The sequence below is a fragment of the Chionomys nivalis genome, chromosome 18, assembly GCF_950005125.1.
Source record: "Chionomys nivalis chromosome 18, mChiNiv1.1, whole genome shotgun sequence".
Taxonomy (NCBI): domain Eukaryota; kingdom Metazoa; phylum Chordata; class Mammalia; order Rodentia; family Cricetidae; genus Chionomys; species Chionomys nivalis.
The window spans coordinates 34,235,218-34,255,886 of NC_080103.1; the positions used below are offsets into that span (position 1 = coordinate 34,235,218).

At 42.5% G+C, this 20,669-nt stretch overlaps 1 protein-coding gene across 1 annotated transcript in view; it reads left to right on the top strand.

Annotated features, from left to right (window-relative positions):
- Pde5a (phosphodiesterase 5A) overlaps positions 1-20,669 on the top strand; it is a 131,378-nt gene that overhangs the window by 77,882 nt on the left and 32,827 nt on the right. The window contains exons 10-12 of the mRNA XM_057793249.1: positions 2,730-2,905; positions 4,231-4,290; positions 17,970-18,116. Coding sequence (XP_057649232.1) covers positions 2,730-2,905; positions 4,231-4,290; positions 17,970-18,116 — 383 coding nt within the window. The remainder of the gene's footprint in view (positions 1-2,729; positions 2,906-4,230; positions 4,291-17,969; positions 18,117-20,669) is intronic.

Genomic DNA, 20,669 nt, shown 5'->3' on the forward strand with positions numbered 1-20,669 from the left:
ATTTTCAAGGGAGAATTTAATTATGTACTTAAATGGCTCTTTGTCTTCAGTATCCTTTTCTTGCCCTGAAGTTTAATTCTATATTTCTGCACCTGTAGTGATGGCTTGTAACACAGACACATTTTATCTGTTCTGCATTGGGCTGTGGTTGTTACAGAGGACTTAATATTCACGTGGCATTTCATTTAAATAATTTCTGAGCAACTCCAGAGGTAGAATTTAATATTCCTCATCCTGTTTTTCTTTTTTTCTTTTTTGCCCAGGGATTTGCATATATTAGACCAGCAGTCTACCACTGTCTGCTTCTCCAGATCCGTTAATACCTCTTAACTTATTTGTTTAGTGAGTTTTAGCTAGGACAGATTTGAATTACTACATGAAAGGCTTCGTTAGGACACAGATTAGCGAGCTGCCTGATGTGCACATCCCAGGCCCTCTGTCACACTGCCCTTCGTGTGCCTGCAGGAATTGTTATGAAGTAATGCGCAAATCTTATTTCTGAGCATTGACCATCACGTAGAAGATGACTTCTGTCAAAACTGGAAGACACTTCCACCGCGATCTGAGCATAACAGCATGAATTGCATGACTCCCGGGATAATGCCAACTGGGAGACAGCCAGAGCCTATATAAACAGTTTCCCATAGTTATAACGTGAAGAGCCGCAGAGATGAGAGGGCATAACCCCTGCATTTTTACCAAATTCGGGATGTGTGTCGTTAAGATAATGCATGCTGACTGTGCTTTTATGCTTGTCTTTTTGCTTGCATTGTCTGCATTCCTCCTGTCTTGCTTGAAGTTTGGTTTCGTAATAGAGTAGTGTTGGAAAGGTGGTTCCCTGCCTGATGCAGACGGGAAAGCACACACGTATCTACAGAGGCCAGCAGAATGCACACACGTATCTACAGAGGCCAGCAGAATGCACACACGTATCTACAGAGGCCAGCAGAATGCACACACGTATCTACAGAGGCCAGCAGAATGCACACACGTATATACAGAGGCCAGCAGAATGCACACACGTATCTACAGAGGCCAGCAGAATGCACACACGTATCTACAGAGGTCAGCAGAATGCACACACGTATCTACAGAGGCCAGCAGAATGCACACGCGTATCTACAGAGGCCAGCAGAATGAACACGCGTATCTACAGAGGCAAGCAGAAATGCAAAGCTGGGTCCAGATCATCTGCAGTGTTAAGAAGAGAGTACGCAACCATGGTGACAGAGGGAATTAATATGCAATCGGATGTCATCACAGACCATGAAAATCTTTTGTGCTCCAGGAAAAATAAGGGCTAATAGTCGATACAATCTCCATGGGAAAGTACCTCGGGTCAGAGCTGGGGTACCGCATCTGTTCATTGGCTCAGCATCTTGTTTTCTTAAGTTTTTCCTCCCTGCCAGGGCTTTTGTTAGCTGAGAAAGGGGAACTGGGAGGAAGGGGATTGCTAAGCCCAACATACAGCTAAGAAAGAAACAGAAGTGACGTCTGCTGTTATTCACCAAGGGTTACTGTGCACAGAGGGAGAGAAGCGCCTGCCCTGTGTGCGAGGGGGGAAGCCGGGGGTCTCATTGTGACAGACATGAAGACTTCACCTGGGAGACAGGCAGAAGACCACTGGGCAGTGATGCTGGCACAGGTCAATGGAACGCCAAGGCAAAAGGGTGGGCGATCGGAATGTTCCATGTAAATAAACCTGTGAAGTGGAGGAAGTTGGGACGAAGCCAAGGCAGAGACTGCTTTTAGACTCCCATGTGTGTGCTGTGTGGCTGTGATCAAGTGCAACAGCTCTTTCGTCATTCCTGTAATGGTCCCGCCACCTTCACAAGGATGATCACGAGGACCAGAGATTTTGTGTCTAATCAAGTACCCGGCACAGTGCCCATCCCACAGTGGAGGCATAGGTACAGGAAGTCTTGTATTTAGAGACCACGTGATTAAAAACGTTAACACGTTTTACTCCATGGCAGGCCATGTATTCCAACTCCTTGTGGAGCGACCTCTTTCTGTAAACACAAAATCCCACAGCGACATGAGCTGAGTAAAGATTGATCATAACATTACGGTAATCCTCCACTAGCCTAATTGCGTCCACTGACCTATGAGCGAGGACAGGACTTAGAAGGCTGTGATATTCTTTAGGGGCTAAATCTGCTCTTATCTCTAAAATAGTTATTGTTCCTGTGTTTATCTCCTTCCATGTGATTGTCTTGGACACCTGAGTGTGTATCTGAAGCTGCCTGTGCGATTTGCCTATTTTCTGTATTCTGCTCAGTATGTAATTGCATCTTTCAACTCTGATTTCTCAGTAAAAGAAGGCAGGCTATGTGACCCAAAACTCCGATCTGCATCAAAACTGTTTTCTTGGCACATGCACAAAAGTCCAATTAGTTTCCAAAGGACAAATTGTCTTTGGGGACTCAACTGACCTGAAGTTCATGACCAATCTGGAGGGAAATCCTTCTCTACGATTTTTTTTTTATTTTGAATCATAGATGATATACATTCAGGGCTGTGTGAAACTAACGCTCGTGTAAATTAGTCAGGGTTACTTTCCTAAGTTTATTTGTAGAACTTCATCTGTAGAAGTCACTGAGCAGATATGAACTTCTACTTGAACATGCCAGGCATTTCTAAGAGACAACCTTTGGGGTGAATATTAAGGCTGATCTGAGCTCTGGTGACGAACACTCACGTCTGCTTAATTTCTCGGATTGTTGCAGGAGTCTGCCAACTGGTTAATAAGATGGAGGAGAACACTGGCAAGATTAAACCTTTCAACCAAAATGATGAACAGTTCCTGGAAGCCTTTGTTATCTTCTGTGGCTTGGGGATCCAGAACACACAGATGTATGAAGCCGTGGAGAGAGCCATGGCCAAGCAAATGGTGACATTAGAGGTGGGGACAAAGCTGACGAGATTTGGTCTGCTCGGCCACGTGCGGGGCTTCTCCTTTCCCTCCCAACATGAACAGTGTGGATGTGTGTTCTGGCATTGTATCTCCACAGAAACATGTGATCCTCACGATGATATCTGTACATTTATCTAAAAGTTAAAGAAAGTAGATTTCAAATATTAGACTCTCGCCAAGGCCCAGATGACCAAACCAAGACTCTGGCCCATCCCCCGCTTTTTCTGCGTAAAGCAGTGTTTGCCATTTGTACTTCCTCCACACAGATGCCCGCTGCCCAGTGCCCCCAAGTCCTTCTCTTCCCTGTCTAGCGCCCCCATGTGTCTGTCTATGAGGATACCTGTAAAGAAAGCTTTCAGAAAAAAGAAATCCCCTGTAAGTCTTAGAGAATTGAAAGTAAGGAAAGGGAAAAATAAATAAAGGAAATCAGTAAAAGGCAGAAATCAAGCCTCTTTCAGACAGAGGTCCATGGCCTCTGATTCTGAAGCTTTTGATTTAGATGATTTCATGGGGAGGCTGTAAATATTGCTGCTGCTGTCAAATAGAACTTTAAAGTAAAAAATTTAAAGCATTAAAAAAAACATTCTGCCAACCAAATTTTTTGTTCAAAAGGAATATCTAAAATAACTCCTCATTACTTAGAAGTTACAATTTTTGAAAACAAGAATTACGATTTTTTTTGTCAAGTTAGAAGATTTAAAGTAAGCCAGACCTTAGGGTAGCTCTGGGTCCTGGTTCCATTGTGAACTTAATAGTCCCGGTGTCCCCAGCTGCTGTGGATAGCTTTATCTGTTCTGCTCTTGACTTGTAGACTCTAAGAGCATCTTTAAATCTGCATGACCATTCATCCCAGCCTGCAGTTTTCTGCATGAATTTGATGGTTATTACAGGTCTCACCTGAGAGCCATTTTTTTCTTTTCAAATAGCGACTTAAATATGCCTATTCATGCGAGAGTTTTATTCCCCTATTCTGTACAAAAGGACATTTCTGAAAAGCAGTTCAAAATAAACACTTGCTGCTGCGGGTGGACCAGAGATGATTCCCAGAGTGACTTATAGATAATGCATTTGCTATGTCAACAGCATCAGAGTGACAGTTTCAGGATTTTCTCTAAAATTACGAAGCTTCACTTCAGGTGCAAACACTCGACCCTTCATGCTGGTTTCACTGTGTTGACAAAAACCACAAGCAGGGGCTGGCAGTCCGAGGAGCCTAGTTACCTCTCCAGGAGGCTGGGGGAGCACTCCAAGCTGGTGTTCTGTGTGCATTAATCGTATTGTCTGGGTAACCTGGACTCCTGTCTTACCCCTAGGTCCTGTCCTATCACGCCTCAGCAGCGGAGGAAGAAACAAGAGAGCTCCAGGCTTTAGCGGTAATCCTTTCTTTTGAAAACTTGCTGAACTCAGCCATCTAGTTAATATACAAGTGCTTTTCACTAGTGGTAGTATTTAGATGATCACAGGAATTATTTATGTTGATTAACGGTACTTTCTTGATAGGGTACAAAGTCACCAATAACACAGAACACCACTGACTTATGTTGACTTTGTAATATTATTCTATTATCCTGATTGTTTTTTTCCAGTGCTTGTTACAAAGTTCGCCTCTTTCTTTCATCAGAATTAACTTAGTTTTCGTTTACTGGGGAGACTGAGGTGGGTGACTGCAGATGGTTGGTTGTCGCCGGTAACCGGCTCTGCACTGTCAAGGACTGAGAGCGATCCGATTTCTGACCATATGGTTTAGGGCAGGGTGCTTGAAATCGGGATCAGATAAGGTTAGTTCCTGGAGTCCTGTCGTGATTCAGTATAAAGTGTGACGAAGGCAGGGAGCTGTGTGAGGACACATGCCAGATGCTCTGGGTCTCAGCTGGGAATGGTCTGGTAGCGGTCTGTGTAAATTTGAGGCCCTGACACCTAACCCTCAACAGTACGCTTGATGCACTTACAATGCTTGCATTTTAAATCTGCTGCTGTGACACAGCTAGGTGTATCCGAGAAAAAGAAATGTGCGGGCCAGGAGTGGAACGTTGGAACGGATCACAGACATTCTCTTTCCTTGTTATCGACACCGTAGCTTGCCCAGAACGTAACCTCTTTATGCCTTACTGGCGTGTTCTCATGGAAGCTACGGCTGTGTTGTGAAGACCACACTGGGGCCTAGAAATGCCAAAGAACTTCAAGTTCACACGGCCATGCAGCCAAAGGAGTGAGATAGAAGTTCATACGCTGGTGTAGAGCGCTGAACCCAGGGGTTAAAAGGCCAGTAGAAAGAGGCCTTGGAGATATCCTTAGTTAAATTGTCATGGGTAGGAACCTGAGTCATCTAGCAAGGACAGCAAGGAAATCAGTAGGTGATTGTGTCTGAAAGGTCACACAGGGTTTAAAAGTATCATTTGCCTTGGGCTTAATTGACGTTTGTTGTTGTTGTTGTTGTTGGGACAGGAGACAGGCTCTATCACAGTAGCCCAGCCTGGCCTGGAACTCACTTGAACTCCTGATATCCCTCTTGCCCCGACTCTCCAGTCCTAGAAATATAGGTATGAACCACCTTACCCTAGTTAATTGGCAAATTTGCCTAGTCCACTAACGAGACCTATTACTCAATTACATGTACACTGTGAGTAGGAAACCGTTCTGTGCTCTCAAGCCCTGCAAGGCATGAAGCAGTGTCAAGGTAAAGGAAAAGCCATACCCTGCCAAGTGTCTTATGGAAATCCAAAGAGCAAACTCAACAACTTCTCACGGCGATGCTAAAAACTCTACTGGAGTATGAAACTCTGTTTTGCACTTCAGAAAGAGCAGAGTCTTTCACAAAAGTCTAAACTTGGATTTCTCAATTATGCCTATAATTTTAGCAAGAGAAAATCACTCTGGAATAGCGGGAAATTGCTGTGCAGCGTATTGTTCAGGGCCATCTGTGGCTCCATTTGGAAAATAGATGTCTGGCAGCTGCACTGAGATATGTAGGGCTACGTCTTTTGTAGGTCAAGTAATTTATTTAAATTGGTTGAAATTCAGCACACGATTTCAAGTCTAGCTTTATGTCAACCAAATAAAAATTCTTCTACAGCTCCAACTACCCAGGTGTCTGCATAACCCAGCAATTCCCCAAATCGCTGTCTTTGCCATGTATTTGCTTGTTTATGTCTGTTGCAACTGTGAAATAAATTTAAAAGCTGTCACGTATTTTCTTAACTCCTGTTTTGAAATTTTACTCTTCGGAGATTAGGCAATATATGTACCAAATGTGTATGACCATATCCAGAGTAAAATTCTCTCGTCATAACCAAAGAACTGATAGGAAATTCAAACATCTCACCTCCTTCCCCACCACACACACAGCTTAACTTGATTTTTTTTTTAATCCCATTTTTCGTCTGTCCTTCTCTTGATTAACACTAAGTATAACAGAAACCAGGCCTTTCAACTGAGTGTGTTGCCATGATATTGATGATCCTTAGTCACAGGTTGCTGAGAAAGCAATAAAAGAACCCCTGTCACTTGATCATGGTTCTTTAAAGTTAATTAAGATACCAGAATATAGGGCTGGGGGATGATTTGGTAGTTGAGAACATTAGCTACAATTGCAAAGCACCTGGGTTTGGCTCCCAGCACCCACACTGTAGCTTTCAATTGCCTGTAGCTTCAGTTACAGGGATCCAGTGCCCTCATCTGGCCTCTTTGGGTGCCAATCACACAATGATACACACTTATACCTACAAGCAAAGTTATACACATGAAATAAGAATAAATTAACCTCTTAAAGAAAGATACAGAACGTAAGTTTGATTAAGCCAACAATTGGAACATGAATGTATGCTTGACTGACTGGGTGACTGATTGCTTCTTCTGTCTTCTGGTCCTACAAGAAAAGCAATAGGTAGATACTTATTAAAGAAAATAAACTACGTGGTTTGGCACTGAGTCAGTTCTGGTCCAGCTTTGGCTGAATTTTACAGAATCGTGGATGATGGATCTAGAAGCTAACTGAATTTTTTGATGTCTTAAAGGGGCTTTGAGACTCTTTATTTGAGAACCAAATTAGAAAGAAAGGGCTATGGTAGCCACCGAGGCAGGATTTCCTAGGACAGAATTCCCCTCATTTGCACCTTAATCTTTGAAAGAAAGAAATGCCACATAGGCCCAGCCTTGATCAGGCGTCTTGGACTGATGCAGGTGACTGTGGTGAAGGACAGAGCCAGGACCTGACCCAAATCTGGTGCCTAAGTCAGTGTCTAGATCAAATATCTCACAGCAAGATACTCATTGCCCTTGATCTGGGGAAATCCTTTAAAAAATCACCAATTATAACTTGAAACTTTCAATTAGATGATTTAACCAAGAGTTGGTCCAGGGATCTTGATGATACTCAGTGCTACTGAACCGCAGTCATCTGTGGCCTCGGTATGGGATTAGCCTCCATAAATTGGGCCAGAGTCTAAGACCCTCTCTGGCCTGTCGATGGAGGCATCCTCTTTTATAGAAATCTAAAATGATAATACAGCTACGTGTTTTTCACATACACAAGATATTCAGTAGGTTATCTGTTTGAGTCTTCCTGTCTCACTTTGATTTTACTAGCGGACAATTTCCAACCATAATCTTATCTCCAAATACTGATACTCTGTTATTGAACTTCTCATAAACAATGGTTGTTTGTAGCTTGGAAACATTACAGTTTTTAAAATTTTATATGTGGAACTAAGTAAGCAACATAATAGCAGATCTGTGTATATTAAAGGATGCGCATAAGTTCCTCTAAGTTTATACTTATATTTACTTATAAGTATTTATATCTTATCAGAATTGTATCATGATGGTTTTTGTATGATTTTTTAAAAGCATAAGCTCATTATCCAAGTTTTTAATATTCATCTTCCCCACTAAAGTTAAAGGAACCACTTATTTAATGCAAGAAAGAAGGAAACATACAGATTTAGCAATTAATGAAAATATTCAAGTTCTCTGCCTCTGTGTCTTAGACACGTCTCTCTGGAAGACTAGATTCCAAACTGCCTCGTGCACCTAACACTCTGTAGATTCGTGCACCTAACACTCTGTAGATTCTTCTCATTTGTGTTTGAGTGCACCCCTGTCTTGGAAAAAGATACATTCTAACAGATACATACTAAAAGCTATATGAATTTCCTTTTTTTTTTTTTTTCTGGTTTTTCGAGAGAGGGTTTCTCTGTAGTTTTTTGGAGCCTGTCCTGGAACTAGCTCTTGTAGACCAGGCTGGTCTCGAACTCACAGAGATCCGCCTGCCTCTGCCTCCCAAGTGCTGGGATTAAAGGCGTGCGCCACCACCGCCCGGCTCTGAATTTCCTTTTGAAACATACGTTTTGAGAGTTTGAAAGTGCGAACCAGAGGCAGCAGCCTTCCGCAGAGTGTAGGATAGTGATTGTCACAGTGGCTTTCTTCAGGCTGGAATGGCCTTGCCATCCTTTGCCTAGGGCACCTGAGATGGGAGTATTGGTAAGAGCCCACAGGGGAGCATTCAGCACTTGGCAGGAGACCTTTCTTTGAAGCCACTGGTATGACCTATCAAATATATTCATTTGATCCCTGAAAATTTTTTCCTTAAAATGAGAACTAATTGAAATTTCTCGTTTTTACTGACTAAATGTCAAAGAGAAATGGAAAAAAATGACTTTATAAAACATTGACACTATTGGAAGAATTTGACATTTTATGGAAGAGCAAGTTCAATAGCTCCCCTTCTTTTCAAACTTATTTTAATAAATATTTCTTGTGCAGAGGAGCCTTTTATTACCGGCTGGCTGTAAAGACAGCTTGAGAGTTGATACTTAAGATCTAAGGCAAACTGAATGTCCTGATATCAATGTGGCTTATTTGTTTATTTATTTCTTTTGGTATAAAGAATATGCAATCAAATGGATTGGGTAACCCTGTGCTAAGACATTTCCTATAGGCAAAACAGTAGCCTTCACCAAAACTAAGAAATTCAATAATCTTTAAATGATTAGTATATTTATTTTACCCAAGTGGGATATTTTCCATGTTCACATGCTTAATGGTTTTCATGGAAACCATACATTTGAAAAATACACTCATAGTTGGGCAGTGGTGGTGTACGCCTTTAATCTTTTAAACCCAGTGCTCAGCAGGCAGAGAGTTCAAGGCCAGCCTCTCTGTTTACTGAGAAACTTGAACCTGTGCATCTGTACCCTACTGTCTTAATGCCATTTTTTGGTGCTACACTCCCTCTTAATCAGTGCTCTGACTTAGACATGGGAGATTGAACATGCCTGTGGCGTGTCTGATTTCAACATGGATTGTGATTCTGCAACCTGCTGAAGATTTATCTGGATTTTGTTTGTCAGATTCTTTTAGGAAACCCATAAATTCTCTTATTTTCTGATCATGGTTTGAACCAAGAAAGATTGAAGTCTAGTCTTGTATTTCAGCCTTCTGAAGCAGCAGCAAGAAGTAGCCAGCTCCCCTTGCGGTTTCTGCCCATTAGACTGTGGCCTGGCATTTACCAGTGAACCCATAAAGGGTGTTTCATTGGAGACAGCCACACTGACCACGTAAACGGCTGTGTCATTAACTGTGGATGGCTCTCCTAAAGCACTGGGTCTCACAGTTCTCCATCCATCGGAATCACTTGGAAGGCTCATTGCAACACACAGATGGCAAGGGCGTACTCCTGGCTTTTCTAGTTCACTAGCTCTGCATTGGGTCCAAGAAGTTGTATTTTTAACAATTTGTATATGCCTCTCTGATGGAATTCTGGATCCTTCTGATTCTGTACTCATTTGTATCAATTATCCAATCTCAGATTCTGAGTCTTGAGGGTCTGTGTCCTACAATCACTTTTGTTACAAAAGCGACCATTGTCAGGATTCAACGGAGGAAATACAAACTGCCTTGAGTTTTAAGACAGAAAGAAGAACATCTTCTTTCAAATCACTTGAAGAAGTCAATGAATGACCCCAGGAAGGAGTTCCTGGAACAGAACGTATCTGAACTATTGTATCATATCTGGACATACCATCAGACACATAAACTAGAATCAGAAAGCCACTGGCCTATCAACTCTCACCGACATCAACCAAGCTGGCAGATATTTGGATAGCGGAAAAGGGACTCTATGTTCTGTAAAGCTACACTTCCCTCCTTAAATAGATACAGTAAAACAAAAGCTAACACATAGAATAAGACAAACAAGCAAACAGAAGGAAAAGAGTTCAAGGAGAGGCACACAAACCAGCTATAGCCGCATTTGTCCTTTCGGCTCTTGGACCTCATGCTGTGCACGCTGCCTCCATCTCTGTGCATTCATGTGAGCACTGATACTGTTGATTTAGAGGACGTTGTTTTCCTTGGTGTCCTCCATCCTCTCTGCATTTTACTTTCTTTCTGCCTCCTATTCTGCAGGGTTTCCTGAGCCCTGGGGGGAGAGATTTGATGGAGACATCCCACTTAGGGGTGAGTGTCCTAAGGTGTCTCACTCTCTGCACATTGTCTGGCTGTGGGTCTCTGTATTTGTTCCCATCTGCTGCAGGAGGAAGCCTCTCTGATGGTGACTGAGCAAAGCAGTGATCTCTGAGTATAGCAAAATGTCATTAGAAGTCATTTCATTGCTATATATATATTTATAAAGAACAGTAGTATCTGGTTTTTCCCTAGGTCCATGAACTACCTACTGTCAGCTTGGGCACCCAAGCAGTGTTGGGTATGGGTTCCATCTCAGGGAGTAGACATTAAATCAAATCAGATACTGGTTGGTTAGTCCAGCCAGCTTTTTTCTACCATTGCATTAGCATATCTTGCAGGCAGGACACCATTGTAGGTAAAAGAGATTGAGTTGGTGTTCCATTTCTTCTTTGGTAGCCTCTAGCAGAGTATCTTCTTGTATCAAAGATGCTAATATGTAGGGGTGAAGGCTCTAGGTAGGCACAAACTTGACTTTTCCATGTTCAAGGAGTTCTGTGGGTGTTGTCTTCAGCAATGGAGACTTGCTGTCAGTTTGTGGGGAACAACCTATATTCTTGGCAGCAGACTGTGTTGTTTGGGGATCCCCATGGGATCCCTTTGACCAACAATTCAATTAGATGTAGCCCAGTCCCAGTACTGGGAGCTTCATTTGGTGACAAGAGATGTCCAGCTGGGGCCCTGTGTCTCCTCTTATTTGGCAGTTTCATTTATATTGCCTTCATATATATGTATATTTTAGGAAGCTTCTACTATACTAGGTTTCCATACTACCACTCAGGTGTCCTTAATTTTATCTGTCTCTCCCTGTATTCCCCCCTTATCCCTCCCCCACATAGCTACACTTGATCATCTTATTCCAGTCCTGCACCATCTATCCACAGATATCTATTCTATTTTCCTTTCCTAGAGAGGGCTCTCTTCCCCCACTCTATCTAGACCCTTACTCTACATTTAACCTCTGTGGTTCTATGTATTGTAGTTTGGTTATCATTGACTTACCAGTCCGTATCCACACATATACAAATACATACCACATTTGTCTGTCTTGATCTAAAGTACCTCACTCAGGATGAATTTTTTCCTAGTTTCTATCCATTTACCTGTGAATTTTATGGTTTCATTTTTTATGGTTGAGTGATCTTCCATTTTAAATGTGTACCGCATTTTTATACATCTAGGTTGTTTCCAATTTCTGGCTGTTATGAATATTGCAACAGTGAACATAGTTGAACATGTGTGTCTCTGGTACAATGAAGTGTCCTTCAGGTATATGCCCAAGAATGGCATAGCTAGGTCTTCAGGTAGATCAATTTCCAAGGAACCACCATGCTGTTTTCCATAGTGGTTGTGTAAGTTTGTACTCCCAAAGATATGAGTGAATGTTCCCCTTACTCCACATCCTCGTCAGCATGAACTGTCAACTGTTTTATTGATTTTAGCTATTCTGAGTGTAGCATGAAGTCTCAAAGTAGTTTTGATTTGCATTTTTCTGATGACGAAGGATGTTGAACAACATTTAAGTGTTGTTTCTCAGCCATTTGAGAATACATTTGAGAATTCATTGGTTAGAGCTGTAACCCTGTTTTTTGTTGGGTTGTTTTATTGATATCTAGTTTCTTTAGTTCTTTAAATATTTTGGATATTAGCTCTCTATTGAATGTAAATTGTAAAATTGGTAAAAAATTTTCAAGTTTTATAGGCTATCTCTTTGTCTGAATGACAGTATCCTTTGCCATACAGAAACCTTTCAGTTCCATGAGGTTCCATTTATTGATCTTTGTGCTTGTGCAAATGGAGTTTTGTTCTGAAAGTGTTTTCCTGTGCAGCGAGTTCAAGGCTCTTCTTACTTTCTTTTCTGTCCGATTCAGTTTATCTAGTTTCATGTTGCTGTATTTGATCCCTGTGGAGTTGAGTTTTGCACAGTGGCATGAGTATGAATCTATATGGATTCATCTACCTGCAGCCATTCAGTCTGACCAGCATCATTTGTTGTAGATACTATCTCTTTTTGGGTGTGTATTTCTGACTTCTTATAAAAATCAGGTGTCCATGTGTGTGGAATTATTTCTGGGTCTTCAATTATATTCCATTGATCAATGTGTCTGTTTCTGTGCTAATATCATGCTGTTTTTACTACTATAGCACCATAGTACAACTTGAAACAGGCGATAGTGGTATTTCCCATTGTTCTATTACTCAGAACTGTTTTAGCCATCCTGGTTTTTGTTTGTTTTGTTGTTTTTATTTGTCTGTTTTGTTATTGCTTTTATTTATTTGTTTGTTTTGCATTTCTATGTAAAGGTGAAAATTGTCCTTTCAATTTCTGTGAAGAATTGTGTTGGAATTTTGGTAGGAATTGCATTGAATCTATAGATAGTTTTTAGTAATGACCATTTTTAGTATGTTAATCTACCAATCCGTGAATGGGAGGTCTTTCTTCCATATTCTGATATCTTCTTCAAATTCTCTCTTCATTGTATTAAAGTTTTTTTTAATCATACAAGTGTTTCACTTGCTTGGTTAATGTTACCCAGGATGTTTTATACTGTTTGAGTCTATTGTGTGAGGTGTTTCCCTGCTTTCTTTTTCAGCCCATTTGTTGTTTGTATATAGGAAAGCTCCTGATTTTGTTAGTTAATTTTGGATTCAGCTACTTCACCGAAAGTGTTTATCAGTTGTAGGAGTTTCTCAGTGGGATTTTTAGAGTCACTCATGTATAGTATCATATCATTGCAAATAAACTTTGACTTCTTCCTTTGTAATTTTTGTCCCCTTGATCTCCTTCAGGTGTCTTGTTGTTCTGGTTAAGACTCCAAGTACTATGTTGAAGAGATATGGAGGGAGTGGACAGCCTTGTCTTGTTCCTGATTTTAATAGAGTTGCTTTGAATTTCTTTCCATTAAAGTTGATGTTGGCCATAGGCTTTCCATTAACTGCTTTTATTATATTTAGGTATGTCCCTCATATCTCTAAATTCTCAAAGACTTTTATCATGAAAGGGTGTTGGGTTTTTGTCAGAGGCCTTTTCTGTAGCTAATAAGATGATCATTTGTTTTTTGTCTTTTACTTTGTTTATATGATGAATCACATTTATCAGTTTATGAATGTTGAACCATCCCTGCATTTCTAGCATAAAGCCTATTTGATCATGGTGGATGTTATTTTTGATGTGCTTTTTGTTTGCTAGTTGGTGAGTCTTGCCTCTGAAGTTCCTAATGCAATTCCTAAATTTTTCATTTCCAGATTTTCCTCATTTTGGGTTTTCTTTATTGATTCTATTTCTCCTTTTAAGTCTTCAACTATTTTATTTATTTCATTCCAGTTTTTGTTTGTATGTTCATAGATTTCTCTAAGGGATTTATTCATTTCCTCTTTAGGGACCTCCATCATACTCATAAAGACTATTTCAAGGTCTTTATCTTCTGCTTCATTTGTACTGCTGATCTCAGGGCCTGGGTGGGATAGCTGGACCCTAGTGAAGACTTCGTCCTGGCTGGTATTAATTGTGCTTACATTGTTGTCCCGGCATCTAGGTTTGATTATAGTTCTAGGCGCTGATATCTAGTCTTGTCTTTGTTGGGTGGGTGTTTTGTTCCGTGGTTTCTGTTGCCCTCTCTGTTTCTTAGGAGGTTGTGATGGCTGTGTGTTGCCTGGTACAGAATTCTGGGATCTTGATATGTGTGACTACTAAAGGTTCAAGGCAAAGTGCATATCTTGGTATTGAGACCTGACACTTAGGAAGGGGAATGAACTAAGAGCTGAAGGGGTCTGCTGGAGGGAGGAAAACAAGATATTCTGCCAGGATCTCCTTAGTCCCCTGGGAATGGGGTGTAGGGAGTGCAGAGAGGCCACAATAGGGAGTCTGCCACACAGCTGGGGATGAGATTGGGGAGCTGGGTTAGAGAAGATGAGGGAGAGCGGTGACATGAAGCTTGCTTATCTGTTTTGCTGGCCTACTTGCTTCTCTAACAGGGTTGGCTGGTAGATTCCCAGGGAATGCCTGCTGGAACCGGGGGCTGGGATGAGGTGAGAGGAGGGAAGGGAGGTTGGAGGAGAAGACCTGTATGATCTCCTGGAGATGATGGGCAGGAAAGGAGCATAGGCTGCAGCGAGTAGTCTGCTACAGAGTTTGGGATGCAACTGGGGTATCACAGTCAGAGAAATGCCAGGTGAAGATCTGCAGCCAGCCTACCTGTTCTCCCGGCTGGTGTCTGCAGACAGTCTACCTGTTTCCCCAGCTGGTATCTGCAGCCATGGCTGGTATCTGCAGCCAGCCTACCTGTTTCCCTGGCTGGTGTCTGCAGCCTGCCTACCTGTTCCCCCAGCTGGTGTCTCATTTTCTAAATTCTAGTGCATACAACTGTGACCAAAAGAAATTCTGAGAATCTAGAATTGTACCCGACTGCTCCACCCCCAAATATTACACACTTCAGTCTCTGCTATTAGGAAAACGTGCAATATTTTATCTTCTGGGATAGTAAGAAAAACAAACAGAAAGTTGACATTTTATGTGATGGTTAAGGAAGGAGTGTTTAAAGGGATTTCTGACTTTCTCAAGCCTCGTTAGTGACTGGTCCCAGTTCTGAACCCGGTATCCGACTACAAGGCCCTCGTGGAGAATGTTTGCCTGTCTCTGCTGGGTCCGTTCATGGAGTCTGTCTGTGCTGTGGTGTGGTAGTGACTGAAGAAGGAAAGGGACACTGCTTTCCTGTCAGTCTGAGAGGCCGAGACTCCACGCACAAAGGGGAGGCTGGGCTGGGCCGTGTGGGCCACCTCTCTCTCTCGCAGCTGTGGAATATGCTTTGTGGAAGAAAACGTCCTGCTGTAAGAAAAATGATGCGGAGGAATAAAACATCTGTTCTCTGGTCTAGTGGGTATGCTCAAGGAAAGCAGATGTTATCTGTTTCCTCCCCAACTGGAGTGGCTCCCTCTCTGATGCTGGAAGCCACTGTAAACAATGAGACCTTTTTCTAAACATGTTCAGTTGTCTTCCCTGCTTCAGCCCCCACAAAATCCATGGGACTGGCTTTCCAGGGTGCATATTTTCTCGTGAAGTTCTGCCTGAGGGGAAGAGTCTTACAGGATGGAACAATCTTGTTTATATGAAGTAAAACATGACAGCCACCATGAGCGGGGAAATAACTTTGAAGGTATAGGGGCTATAGAGCGCCCAGTTGCTCTGGGAGATTTTAGTATTTTGATGGCTTTAGTCCACAGTTGATAGGAAGACAGGATAGTGCCGTCTGAATGCTAAGAAACTGAAGGGGTTGGGCAACTGTTTCCACTCAGTATGTCTTTTCTTAATAAACAAAAAGGCTCTTTTTATCAAGTTGCTCTCATCCTGATCGGGCTACCACAAATGCTAACACTCGGTTGTATGCCCACAGAGTAGATGGTCCATGAGTGTGCGAGTAGGGGGCTCTACAAGTTCAAGTCGCCACAGGCTCCAGCAAACTTAGAGGAGAGAACGAGAGAGCAGTGAGGCTGCCAGGGTCCCTTGACCTTGGCCAGTTAATCATTCATCAGTGCTTTAGAAAAAGAGTTCAAAGATCGTGTTGCTGTTTAATTTTCCTAAAACCTAGACAGCATAACAAATTAGGTGTTTCTGAGAGCAAGATTAGGATGTACTTGGAGGACTGCCCCAACACAGGCAGATGGACCTCATCCTCCTAGGAAGCTTTAGGACTTTAAGAATCTTGGTGCACGCCTATTGCTCCAATACTGGCAGTCTAAGGTAGGTTAGCCTGAGCTCCATAGGAGGCTCGTCTTGAAATAAAATGAAAATTGTTAAGTCAAGCAAAGAGAATAAGATTTTAATTCCCTCCCAGTTACTCTTAAGTATATATGTTAATAAATAAAAAAGCACAGGAACCACGACAGGTAAGTTACAACCATTGGTGCCACTTAGCAGGTGCTCCCAGAGAGGGGCTAGCACCGGGGGCTGCTTACTCCTACTTTAGATTGTAACTATGTCCTAGAGGAACTTAGCAGTTAAGAGAGCAGGAGCTCACAGAAGCAGACAGTGCAAAGGAGGCGAGATGGATGTAAAAGAGCAAGACCGTCCAGGTGCTTGCTACAATTAAATGACTGTAAAATCAAAGCCAAGGATTTCAGGAGAGACAGAGAGAGAGAGAGAGAGAGAGAGAGAGAGAGAGACCCTTTTCAAAATACAAACAAAATCAGCTTCCCACGGCCACCTGTAGTGGACTAAGTTGAAATTCCCCTGCTGGTGCTTTTGTTAGCACTGTAGGTGATTGACATGTTCAAACTAGGAGGAGAATCTGAATGGGCTCCACTGTAGACTCTACAGAGTAGCAATGAGGCCAGATCTGAGCTAGGTAACATGCTGTCTTGGAAACCGGCTCCATCCCTTATCTGACCTCTTTGTCAGGTAAGGGTGCAGAGTATCCACAAGGTTTTTGTATGAATGAAATACAAATTGCTTGAACCATTATCTTTACGGTGCTTACTGTTTGACTTCCGGCGATGGGATAGTTCCAGAGAGTTGCATCTGTCAAATGAATAAGAGGTATAAAAGAGCCAGATTTTCGGGGTCCTCTTTGCTACTTTCTGTTTGAAATGCAGTCCCACGGTGGCAAGCCTCTCACCTCTCTGGAATCATATTTGTTAACCCCATGTGGCTTGGTTTAAAAGGGGTAGGGGGACCCTGTGATAAAGATTTCTAGTCTATTGCAGTTTGCCATTGCTTGATAACGTACCTGAGAGAACCAACTGAAGAAGAGGATGTTTATGTGGGCTCATGTTTTAGAGTTTGTAGTACATAATCAAGTCGGCTCTACTGTTGTGGGGTCTGGGGTTGACCCAGTGCATTATGGGAGAAACCTGGTAGAGAAAACTGATCGTTCCATGACATCCAGCAAGTGTTTTCAGGAAGAGGAAACGAAGGCTCTAGAGTCTCCCATTCTAGGTCATACCTACAGTAAACTAATCCCCCCCCACCTGAGCTCCACCTCTTGACACATTCCACCTCCATTTGCTAGTTAGTTTTGTATAAACTTGACACAAGCCATTTTGTAAGAGGAAAGATTAGTTGGGAAAATGCCCCCACCAGATTTGCATGTAGGCAAGCCATTAGTGCTTTTTCTTGATTGATGATTTATGTGGCTAGGCACAGCTCACTGTGGTCAGTGCCACCCCTGGACTGGTGGTCCTCGGTGCTCTAAGAAAGTAGGCTAATCAAGCCATAAGAATCCAGCCGGTAAGCAGAACCCCTCTTTGGCCCCTGCACTAGTTTTTACCACCAGGTTCCTACTCTGAGGCCCTTCCCTGGCTTCCTTGGATGATGGACTGCAAGTTGTAAGATGCATAAATGTCTCCCACCCTATCGTTTCCTTTGGTCATTACCACAGCAATAGAAACCCTGACTAAGACATCCCAACAGCATTGGGCTGAAGAACAAGCCCACTTTTTTTTTTTTCAGGAACATTCCAGACCCAAACTACAGCAATATTGAAAGGAAAAATAAAAGAAAGAGCATGTTCTGTGGTCCTATAGAAAAGTGAGAACGCTTTGTGACTAACTGCCGTCTTAGTTCACAGCTTTATTTCATTTTCTTCTCTTCATTAAGGCTGCTGTGGTACCATCTGCCCAAACCCTTAAGATTACTGACTTCGGCTTCAGTGACTTTGAGCTGTCTGATGTGGAAACGGCACTGTGTACAATTCGGATGTTCACTGACCTCAACCTTGTGCAGAACTTCCAGATGAAGCATGAGGTAGGAAGGCAGCGATATGCATGGTAAAAATGAGTGTATGTGTGTGTGTGTGTGTATATACATATAGTCATGTGTCTGTGTGTAAGATAGAAAACTGTACCTGACTAATAGCACCTAATTGGGGTTTTCAGCTTTAATGATTAACATATTCTTGCCTAAGAAAACCCATCAGTCATTAAAAATGCATTCATTAAACTGGGTGGTGGTGGTGTATGCCTTTAATTCCAGCACCCGGGAGGCAGAGGAAGGCAGATCTCTGTGAGTTCGAGGCCAGCCTGGTCTACAGGGTGAGTTCCAAGATAGCCAGGGCTACATAGAAAAACCCTGTCTCGAACCCCTTCCCCCACAAAATGCATGTATTGGATTCCCACCTTGTGTCAGGTACCAGGTGGAAGAATATAGGAGGATTTTACCTAAAACGACGGGAGAAGTGCAAAAGCAGGTGACAGGAGGTACTGGGTAGGACACAGGGGGAGGGGAAGGTGGCTGGGGAAGGTGGCCAGAGAAGCAGATGGAAGGGTGAGCAGCAGAACAGGCAGTCTGGGGAGCCATCTAAGGGAACTGGCTCTCCTCCGGTGGCGACTCACTGAGGAGTTCGAAGCCTGGAAGTACCCTGACATCATCGCCAAGGCTGTGATGACCCCGTAGAACGCAGCAGCACCAGGGCTCTAGTGTGAGGCCAGACTCCTCAAACAAGGTCATCTCCGTAGAGCAGAAATGAGACCCTTTGGGGCCCAGTCTCCAAATACAGATTTCCCATATAAAGCTTTCTGTCTTCAATGCTTTTATGATTCTATTTAGCCCTGCCTTGATTCATCCGATGAAAAGTTACTCGCATGCACTTTGTGATTCCAACGATGAACTGACCCCGCTCTCAAAGGCCTCACAGAATGGAAAGAAAACCGAGGGCGAATATAACTAAGGTTGATAGAGTGTCCTGGGGACCCTAATCTGATTCTCACTTAAATTTAATCAAAGTTCGTATTACTTTTCTTCGATGAAGCGCAAGCAATTCAGATAGGCTAATGATGGTCTCTCTTGTCTGAGTGTTAGTTGAGGGATGCTGTGTTCTTTGATTATTCCAACAAATTCTCACGAATGGACCTTATTCGCGAATGAAGAAACCAGGCCGTCACTGAGGAGGAATGTCATGGACTTCAGTCACAGATCTCTTAGTGATCTGCACACATGCACCCGGAGAGTTTACTTCCCATGTTCTCAGTTTCCTCACCTCTTAGAGTAGATGATGTCACTGCTCTGGGGGAGTCGGTGTGAATTACATGTTCATCTGTACCTTATATGCCTGCGTATGTGTGTGCCTGTAACATTCTGCTTAATCCACAGATACAGAGAGCTTGTCAATATCTCCCCTTTAGGCCATTCGACCATGCTAAATCACCATCAGATTTTTCCACGGTGAGATAGGATTCACTTTGAAAGTCTGCCCTGTGAATGTGATAAGTTCAGATCTGGTGTCAGAAGTCCTAAATGTGGATCCTGGTTTTCCTTCTTAATACCTTGATCGGTTCCATGTGTTCCCAGAGTGTCCACATCTGTGACTAACAATGACTGTCTTCCAGGGGCTTGGCTAGAGCACAAGAATGTGATTCTTTTTGAAAAACGCTTATTGTTGATTTACTTTTTGTTTGGCTTATAGGTAGCATTTGAGGACTGGGTATTATAGATAGATACTCGTTTTCCCTAGCAACCCTTTTTTTGGATTCTTAGCCCAGGAAGAGCCTGGCTCTCTAGATCACCTACTTTCCTTTTCTTTTTGCATAGCCCCTGCCTTAATGGCAACCAACAAGCAATAGATAAAACTTCGCTGCCACACAAAGAAACATATGAACAAAGTAAAAATAGCTCGTCAAGGTAATTTTTTTCCCACAATGGAACACCATGACCCAGACTGGGCTAGTGAGCACCCCAGGGCAGGAAGTTCAGTTCATTTTTATTCTAATACAGATGGTGACTGTATTTTTCCCATTGGCCAGGTTCTGACCTCACAGTCTTTGAGATTGGCTGGTTTTAAAAGACTCAGTGAAAAGGGAATGAAGGAAAGTGATGAGTTGCTCCAGACCGTAGGCTTCCAGGATTACAGGGAGCTTTTTATGTAAACAAAAGTTTTGCCAGATGGAAGAGATTAAAAGATTTTCATAACAGTTGTACAAGGTGGGGAGATTAAAAGATTTTAATTCCTTTACATAGAACTTTTACAAGGTGGGGGAAATTTATGGATCATTGACACTCTATGAGCTAATTTTGATTTAAAATTATTCTGGGTAGCATCAACCTGACCATTGGGGTTATTTCGGTTGACTTTTCTGCCTAAGTGTCTAGTCTTCTCTTTTATTTCAGGTGTTATTGTCAGTATAATTTTAGGTGGGGAGGATGCCCCTACCAAGACATTTCACACTGAATGACAAAACTCCAGCATTAGTTGATGCTGGTGGCAGCCACTGCCTGTCCCTGGTCTCTGAAGCAGCCCACTTTATTAGAATACGTGTTGATTGTGTTTCCATGTCTGTCCTTTCCGTCTATACCCCCCTGAAC